The sequence below is a fragment of the Mytilus californianus genome, unplaced genomic scaffold (genome assembly GCF_021869535.1).
Source record: "Mytilus californianus isolate M0D057914Y unplaced genomic scaffold, xbMytCali1.0.p SCAF_3, whole genome shotgun sequence".
Taxonomy (NCBI): domain Eukaryota; kingdom Metazoa; phylum Mollusca; class Bivalvia; order Mytilida; family Mytilidae; genus Mytilus; species Mytilus californianus.
This window is the reverse complement of record NW_026262679.1, coordinates 85,045,515-85,055,229: the sequence shown is the minus strand read 5'-3', so window position 1 is coordinate 85,055,229 and position 9,715 is coordinate 85,045,515. Positions and strand designations below refer to the sequence as shown.

At 32.0% G+C, this 9,715-nt stretch overlaps 1 protein-coding gene across 1 annotated transcript in view; it reads right to left on the bottom strand.

Annotated features, from left to right (window-relative positions):
- Positions 1-3,505: 3,505 nt before the first annotated feature.
- The window catches only part of LOC127733675 (uncharacterized), a 29,946-nt gene continuing 23,736 nt past the window's right edge, over positions 3,506-9,715 (bottom strand). The window contains exons 14-17 of the mRNA XM_052242988.1: positions 9,262-9,669; positions 7,712-7,864; positions 5,749-6,180; positions 3,506-4,864 (exon numbers count right to left, since the gene is read on the bottom strand). Coding sequence (XP_052098948.1) covers positions 4,037-4,864; positions 5,749-6,180; positions 7,712-7,864; positions 9,262-9,669 — 1,821 coding nt within the window. The 3' untranslated portion in view covers positions 3,506-4,036. The remainder of the gene's footprint in view (positions 4,865-5,748; positions 6,181-7,711; positions 7,865-9,261; positions 9,670-9,715) is intronic.

Here is a 9,715-nt window from a genome sequence, read left to right as displayed (position 1 = left end):
TTTTCTTCAAAAGCAAGAAAATGCATTTTACCCCTATGTTCCATTTTAGCCATAGTGGCTATGTTTCTTGACGTACAAGGAAATAAAATACAAAATTTATACTAGATACTCTGAAACTCATTCAGCCCAAGTTTGGCTGAAATTGATTCAGCAGTTTCAAAGGAAAAGGTTTTTTAAAGTAAGCAAACTAGATGAACAAATTGTGAAAAATTGTCTTTAAAGGACAATAACTCCTTAAGGGGTCAGTTGACAATTTTGGTCATGTAAAACTTAATTGTAGATCTTACTTTGCTGTTTACAGTTTATCTTTATCTATTATAATATTCAAGATAATAACCGAAAACTGCAAAATTTCCTTAAAATCATCAATTCAGGGGCAATAACCTAAAAATCAGATATCTGATTTGGCGGATATTTTCAGGGCAGGTAGACCTTGACCTAATGATTACTTTATCTTCTTGTCTGATTTGCTCTAAATGCTTTAGTTTTTGAGATACATCAAAAACTGCATTTTACCCTATGTTCTATTTTTAGCCATGGTGGCCATGTTTTCTGAGGAAATAGAAAATAAAACACAATTTTATTCTAGATAACCTAAGAATCATTCAGCTTAAGTTTGGTTTATTTTGGTGCGTTAGTTTCAGAGGAGAAGATTTTTTAAAGTTAGAAAACATGATAAACAAATTGTGTAAAATTTTCCTTAAAGGGCAATAACTCCTTAAAGGTCAATTGATAATTTTTGTCATATAAACTTATTTGTAGATCTTACTTTGCTGAACATTTTTGCTGTTTACAGTTTATCTTTATCTATAATAATATTCAAGATAATAACCAAAAACTGCAAAATTTCCTTAAAATTACAAATTGAGTGGCAGCAACCCAACAATGGGTTGTTAGATTCATCTGAAAATTTCAGGGCTGATAGAACTTGATCTAATGAACATGTATACCCCATGTCAGATTTGCTCTAAATGCTTTAGTTTTTGAGATATAAGCCAAAAACTGCATTTTACCCCTATGTTCTATTTTTAGCCATGGCGGCCATGTTTTTTTTAGGAAACAGAAAATAAAACATAAACTTTAATCTAGATACCCTAGGGATCTTTCAGCTTAAGTTTGGTTGGAATTGGTTCTATAGTTTCAGAGGAGAAGATGTTTGAAATAGTTTACACCTGACGGACGACGACAGATGCCAAGTGATGGCATGAGCTAAAAAAAAGTGGGGGGGGGGGGGGGTAATTTATAGATCATTACAGTAGTTTTTGAGATAATAGGCAAACACTTGAAAAGTTTAATCCAAACTGTCATTTAACAGCAATAACCACAATAAGAAGTCATTTAGCACTATTGTTTACAGCTTCTACTCTTAGTTTTCAAGATAATTGGCAATCACATTGGCATTTTTGTAGCTTGTTTTGCTAATCATTTTCCCCTGTTTTCAGTTTCTACCAATGCATATCAGTTTTAGACATAAAAGACAAAAACTTAACAAATTTAGTCCAAAATTGTCATTAAAGGGCAATAACCACTATAAGAAGTCATTTAATTGTTTCGGTCATTAGGCATTTTTCTTGATCTTTTATTTACTAGGCTGATTATTTTTGCAGTTCACAGTTCCTATCTATTTATTATATTTTTCAAGATAATAGGCGGTAACTCGAAAATAAGCAATAAATTGTCATTTATGGGCAATAACTTCTACAAAAAGTAATCTTATTATTTTGGTGGAAAAGGAAGAAAGTAGCTCTCAACATGCATTGTATTTTGCCCTCTTTTAGATTTTCAAAATATAAGACATAAAAGGCAGGAACAAAAACTACAAACTTTATACAAGATTGGATGAAATTTGTTCAGTATTTCAGAAGATTTTTTTGCAAGTTTATGATGATGGATACCTAGTGATGCCAATATTTCTTCTGGCCCTTTGAGCCAGGTAAGCTAGGAAACAATACAACTATGAAGCTGAAGCCTGCCACAGGGTGCGGGATTTTCTCGTTGTGTTGAAGACCCATTGGTGGCCTTGGGCTGTTTTCTGGTTGAGTTGTTGTCTCTTTGACACATTCCCCATTTCCATTCACAATTTTATGGAATGATTAATCACAAAATGTTAGATAAATATAAGAAAAACCTTCCTTTGATTAGAAGTGACATTGTAAAAAAATTTCATTTTATTTGTTGAAAGCAAAGTGGTCAAAGTTGAGTGTTACCTAGGGTAGATTTTGACAATTTAAGTCCCATAACTCTGAAAATCATATCAAAGAACAGAATTCTCAAGAAATATCTTGAGACATATAAAAAATTACTAAATATTTGATAATTCAGTCCCATTACTCTGAAAACCCTTAAAATGATATGGTAGATAAGTTTTTATTGGACCTGTTAAAATTTAGTAAAAGTGTACTTGAATTATCTCAAGATCTGCTTGGTAGGAAGTAAACAGACAATGGTATCATGGGTATAATAATGTGAAAAATTTAGGTTCCAATTGGCATGCCTTTTTGTAGCGATTCTGAAGGCAAAGCTCATCAAATGAAAAATCTGAAGATGATGCTGATCAAAAAAACAAAATAGGTGCACAGCAGAATTTTGATAAAATAGGTAAGATTGTGAGAAATTTTCACTAAAATTATGATCATTATATACCGCTCACTTTAGAAAGCAGACATTATAAGTTTTTTCCATCTACTTATAAACTTTTTATTAAGTTGGTTTATGTGTACATATAGTTATCTCAGGTGCATACTGTACATATACAACATTATGCCTGTTGGAAAAATGACAAATCAGAAAATTTTTATTCAATATTTAATACCTCAACATACAACAGAGTAACACATTTATAAATTCTTAAACAAAAATTCCTATCATTTTCATCAAATCACAAAATCAATGATTCAACTTAAACTCTAACATACAAAAATAATAATAATAAAAAAAAAAACTAGTTTGATTTTCCTGATAAAATCTTCTTTTTTTGACTTTGAACTAAACTGCTAAAACTACAAAACAGTCAAGACTAGCATAACTGATAAAAAATACCTGAACTCTGCAGTTAAACAGTAACTGCCTATATCAATTACATCATAATTTACTCTCAACTCAATCACACAAAAAAAGAAGCTTTGATTCAGGCCAATATTACAAAATTGGAGAAAGACAGTTCAAATCCAGGCTCTTTTCCTATTGCCCACTTGCCCTCAATTTTTTAAAAAGAATAAAAACAACCCTGTGCAAAGTGCAAAGTGTGTGCCGAATTTGCTTTCAATTATGATTTAGGTCATTTGGCAGTCTAGAGCATACAGGTCTGATCAATTATTTGATAAATATGCTCCTTCAGAGGGGTATAAAAATTCAAGCAAGGATTTTCATAGCAAATTACCTGAAAAAAAAAGCATTAATCAGGGTTTAACTACTGGAGTTGGAATTTGAGGGTCAACCCAATTTGGATGCAACAGTAAATAGGGTATCAAATGTATTGGTCTCAATTACAGATGTCTTCGGAGGGGGGGGGGGGGGGGGGGGGGGGGGGAATAACAATTCTTACAATGACACATCCATGATAGTGAATTTGCATTAATTTGATTTGTATTATAAGAAACACAAGTAAGTCTTTTGATATTTTGAAAATAGTGAAATTCCTCATTTACCACAAGGGACATCAAAGTAATCTAACAGCACACATGAAATCTTAACAGTACTCGTTCTAAAACTCACTCTTTTCTTTTAGTTTGAAAGACCTTAGCAAGTCTATTTGGCTAGATGCAATTTCTTCCAGCAAAGGCCCTTCTTTTATATAAAGGGAAAATGAATACAAGCATTTCTATATAAATCAGTCACAAAACATGTAATACATATTTACTACAATACCATAGTCTGCGTCTTTTAACAGTACATAGTTCAATATCATTTCTAAAAAATTTGGACACTATTCTGTGTACTTTATTATGATAAATTTGATAAGGTCATTTAACAGGCTTATTCTCTTGCCTAAATGATCATTTGTTAATAGAATAGTTTTATTATTAGCATACTCGTCTCAGAACTCTTTATTCCTGCCAAGTACAAAGGAATCTTTATTGGTGATGGAAGATATGTCTGCCAGTGGCTGAGCTTTATCTATTGTTGATTTTTTAAATGTTTTTTTTTGCCCAAGTACATTTTCTTGAAAGAATGAAGGGAAATTTTCTGGTAGTTTCCTTGAACTTTTCTCAACTGTATTTTCTTGGTTTTCGAAGTGCATCTTTTTGCCAACCTTTTGTTCTCCATCGATACATGAATAATGTTTCAAAGAAAGATCATCCTTTATTGTATTTTGCAATGTACCAAATAATTGTGTTTGATTCAGCTGAATATTTTTCTTGATCGTATTTATTCTCTCTACAGCTACTGCTATCCTGTCTGTACATGGCTTTTTATAGGACAACTCCATCAAGGAAGACTCTGGTTTTCTTTTTTGAGTACTAAATGCCTGACTGGTTGGAACAACTTGGTTGTTGCAGGAATCATAATTTCTATCAGAAGAGTTATCAGAATCGATAGCTTTGTTGGAAGACAATATTTTATTACTAGGTAAAAAGTTAGCATTTTGTTTCGACAGAATACATGATCCTGCCTTCACTTCAACAGATCTTCCAATTCTGTAACTTTCTTGTTTCTTCTTTTGGTTTCCTTCATTACTTGAAGCATCTCCACAGCTAGATATAAAGGAAAGGTAACTCTGCATGAAATTTACTCGACTCTGTTTGTCTCCCCTTTGACAGACAAGGTGTTGATTATCCATGTTCTCACAACCAATGTTTTTAGGTTCACTCATGATCTTTTCATCAACGGTCAAATTAGTTGCATCAGAAGTCAGTGCATTCATCTAAATAAGAAAGTAAACAAAAGAAATCATACAATAACACAATGACATGAAAATTGCAGTGCATATATTTTATTTCCTAGTTTTAAAAAAAAATGTTGTTTTCTCAGGTATTCAATTCTTTGTTTTAATTCATTTCTATCAAAACAAATTGTATCTTTATTTAACCGAATTTTCATTGGCATTATATTGCCATAACAAACAAGATTACATTAGATTTACACTTCATGAATTATCAGCCATCTGACTGGCATAAAGACTATCATGTGACTTAAAATTTATTCTCCAGTTCTTATGAAGCACAAATTTAACCTCTATGGGCATGACAACGACTCCAGTGAAGCTGCAACAATCATGCAGATTGCATAGTTATATCTCAAAACAATACAAAAGAAATATTCAAATCTGAAGGCAAGATTTCATTTGAGTTAAGATTGTCACTTTGGTATCTTTGCCTATTTTTGTTGTTGTATTGCGAAAAAAAATCTCAATCTTGAAACTAGAAATAAGATAACCCTGCCATTTTATTGTTGCATTACAGAAGCACAATGGGGTCATAACATGAGTTTTGCAATTTTATGGATTTTGTGTAGATGAAATTTTTTTTGTGTGCAAGTACAATGACCTTGAACTTTCATTATTCAATGAGCTGAATTCAACATCATTACAACCCTGCTAATAATAAATTCTAATCTCTTAAAACTGAAGTTAAATAAATATGCTGAATATTATTTAATGGAAAGAATTGATTTTCCAGGCTGTTTGGTTGTTTTCTAAAGCCTCTTTAATACAATGTTGCTCAATTTGCTCAGATACAATATCAATACTAGTTTGCCTTCTTTTACTGTTGTCAATATATTCATTTATCCAACTACTCTTTGACTTACAATGCTGACATCTTTCTTTGGTTGCTTTTCAGACCAGTGAATTAAACTGTTCTCTGCTGAATGACTACATGTGTATTGGCTGTCAGAATAAGATTTGGAATTATTTATTTCTGATGAATGTTTCGATGTCCACTTAGTTCCTTTAACTTTTGGTTTGCTCTTGGTTTTTATAGATCTTCCTAACTTGAATGAACCTGATGCTCCCTGTCCTTTGCATTGTATCAAAGATCCATTTTTCACTCCAGCATTAAGGGCCATTTTCAAATGGTTATTTGCAATTTTTTCATTAACAGCTATCTTATAATTTGCTTTAATGTATTTCAGAATTGCCTGCCTTGAACATCCACGCCTGATCTTTATACTTTTTATAGCATCTTGTATCATATCTCTGAAAGGTGGGTGATCAAATTGTTCTTGTTTCAGCTTCTTTTCCTGAAAAAAATTGAATTTAAAGTCTTTGCTTGTTTTAAGTGTTTTCAGTAATTCTGATTGAACTTGATGTGATGGTACGCAAAAAATCCTTTTGATATATATGTGTTGGTAAGACACCAATGCATTTATCCTGCAGATGTCATTTTGAAAGCATTTTAACATTGAAAAACTAAGGCTTTTTAACAATTATCAATCATACAGAAACACTTTTTTATGGTGAATGTCATTGTTTCAATTCAATAATTGTCAAATTCTCTATTAACAACACTGCTTAGTTCATCAATACAGGGATAAATTAGAACAGTGAACTCACAAATGTATACCCCTACCTTAAGAGAGACAAATACCACATATTGAAATATTAAAGTAAGTAAACTTGATTATCTCCCCTTTAACATGTGCAACAAGGAGTATATGCACATCCTCAGGATGTGTTCATCAATTACGTTAAGTTTCATCAACATCCATCTAGCTGTTTAGAATGAGTTGCTTTGACTGAAAACTTTTATTACATATTACAATATTAAAAGTAAATAAATTTGATTCTCTCACCTAAACACCTAGGACCTGGACTATATTCCTTTATACCTATTTTATAAAGTGACCTTAGGCCATAACATAAAAAGTGGGGATGTATTCTTATATCTAAGTAACTTAAAAAACTTATTTACACATCTTAGGCCAGGGTTTTTTAATTTGTTGGTTTACGGATCCGCCGACCCAATTTTTCAGATTATCAGAAAAAAAATAAAAATGACATTTCATGGTTTTTTTATTCCCGCCGACCCTAAGAAATATATTATCCCAGAAATATAAATAAAATATCTGCGTAGCAGCATTTTCCTGAAATTATATGCATTATTTAAGCATGTTAAAACATTATCAGAAATGATTACACATTGTGTTCCAAAATAATAAAAATCGAAATAATCCGTAGTTTTTCCGTTTCTAAAAATAGACAATCAAAACCAACCTTGAAATTTTGTTATCGCAAATTATTTTGCGGAACGAAACCTACGTTAAAAACCCGTTAAAATAAGTTTGTTTTCATTTTTTGTCATACTTCCGTAAGTTTTTTCATCTCATGGAAATACAAAAAATGGGCCACTTCGTTTATGTCAAGGATAGTGAAGTGTAGTTTCCGTGCAACGTGTTTGAAATTTTTATTTCACATGTTTTCTGCTTGTAGCTGTTTTTTTGTTTGTTCGTAAAAGGACCATTTTATTTTCCTGTTTTTCCGTGAACATCAGTCCCCCCTTTTTACAATCTTATATGACAACGGCATGCATTGCATCTTTAAAACAGCTGAGAAATAATATTTGGAACTAAGAAATGATGACAACTAAGCTTAAAAAAATATTGTTGGTAAGCTGAAAGATATATATTTTTTATGTACATATTTATATTTTGAAAGATTTTTTTTTTTAAAAATTTCCAGACCGACCAACCCGACTTTTTCACATAGAAAATCCGTAAACCAACAAATTAAAAAACCCTGGCCTTATATATACTATAAGTAGATTTTTCAAACCTGTGATCTCTGCAACTCTGTTCTTGGTTCAATGGTGGCTGACTTGTGATTTTCTAACACACATAAATCAACTTGATGTTCAGGAAATACTGTTTCATCATTGTAAGCATGATCCACCTGGTTCTTTGTTTGGTTGAAGTCTTTTTTACTACCCTGAAAATGATAAATCATGCATCAGTCAACTTAGTAAGCTCCTTCAGTAGGATTGGCATTTATCAAGACAATAGTTCCTGGAGAATCCATTTGTCAATGTAGTAATGATTCAAAAGATGTCTTTATAGTTTCAGGGAAAAGATTTCTTATAAATGGGTCGATCATTATTAAAGAATGTGTCTGTAACCATGTTTTCCAGTTTCAGGGAAAAGATTTCTAATAAAGGGGTCGATCAGTATTAAAGAACGTGTGTAACCATGTTTTCCGTCCAAATTAAACTAACTGGTGAGTTTTGTAGAAGAGCTTGGTTTAATTTGGCAAAGTGAAAGGACCTTCCATAAGTTATACTGGTTTTGCTTCAATTGACAAAGCAGTTACAGAGAAAAATATGAAAAATAATTTCACCACATAAATTTACTGATAATTTATGTGCAATCATTGTAACTTTTATCACCAGATAACTATGAAATGAGAATCAGTTGCATATGATATCTCACTCAGCATTCCTGTCAAAATGAAACCAAAAGTGTGAAGGACAGAGCTCCAGATAAGCTGCGTATTTGCATGAATACGCAATAAAAACAATTGCAGCATTCAAAAACCCAATTATATGTAAAAACTATGCGTTCCAAACCCTACTTGTTGCTATCGTGTGAGTTATTTACCCTTATTGATAAATAGTTGTCGCAGAAATCTATTTTTGTAATATTAGGAAATCAGAGTTAGGAAATCTACTTTCGTTCTAAAAATAGAGCTTTACATCAAACATCTGATCTGGGTCCCTGTTGGAAGAAATTATCTGTTACGCAAAGATGTATCCTCGGTAATCATAAAGGACCAGTTTATAAAATTTTCTTTGGCAGACCACGAGTTGAAGAGGCAGAAAAAGCATCACTAGTGACAAAGTGGTATATTCTGATGAATTATTGACAACAGACCGCTGTGCGGAAGCACAAAAGTACACAAGTCACATTATCAATTCCTTAATGGAGAAGGCAACAACTCCGAAAGAATCCATGGCTAAATAAAATCGATTAAACAGGGGTCTCGTATATATATTGCTCTGAAAGTAAGTCTACAGCAAGCTGCTGAGACAACAAAATTACAACATGTACAAGTGTATGGTCCACAAAGGGACACCAAATATTCAGCTGTCAGCAGTGACAAGACAAAATGAGAGCGCTGAATAATACATTACAACATTTTTGTGCATGTACCAAGTCGGATTATCTGGACCACGTTTTGTTCGTTGGCATTTGACTTTGCTTGTACATTTGTTTTTTTAGAGGAGTTTATTTTTGGTGATACCTGTTATTCTTTTAAACATTGTGGAAAGAAAGATAAATTCTTTAGCTATTAAAATAGTGCTGATACAAGCATATTGAAATAAAACTTACTATGTCATCAACAGGTCGATAAAATGATTTTATATTTATAGTTTTGAACCTGTCAATCCAGGCAAGAGTTCCAGGAAAATTTTCAATTCTTTTTTCTTTTGCAATATTCTTTGCATTCTCCAGCAGCAGATACTGATTCTCCAAGTGTACATTCTGCTTAATATTTTCCTCAACATACATCTTTAATTCAGATTCTACATCTTGAAATGTTGATCCATACAGTTTATTGAAGTAGTTTTCTACTATCTTAACACGATTCCACATGATATTATTCAAAGTATTAGAAGAAATTCCAAAATCTTCAGCGATTTGTTGTCTTGGTTGTTCCCCTTTGTGCACTTCTTCCATAAGTTCCATTTTCTTTTCCAATGATAAAGGTGGTTTATGTTTAACCATTTCCTTCTGAAACTAAAACATTGATCACAATAACATATTCTTATCAAAAAGCCTTAAG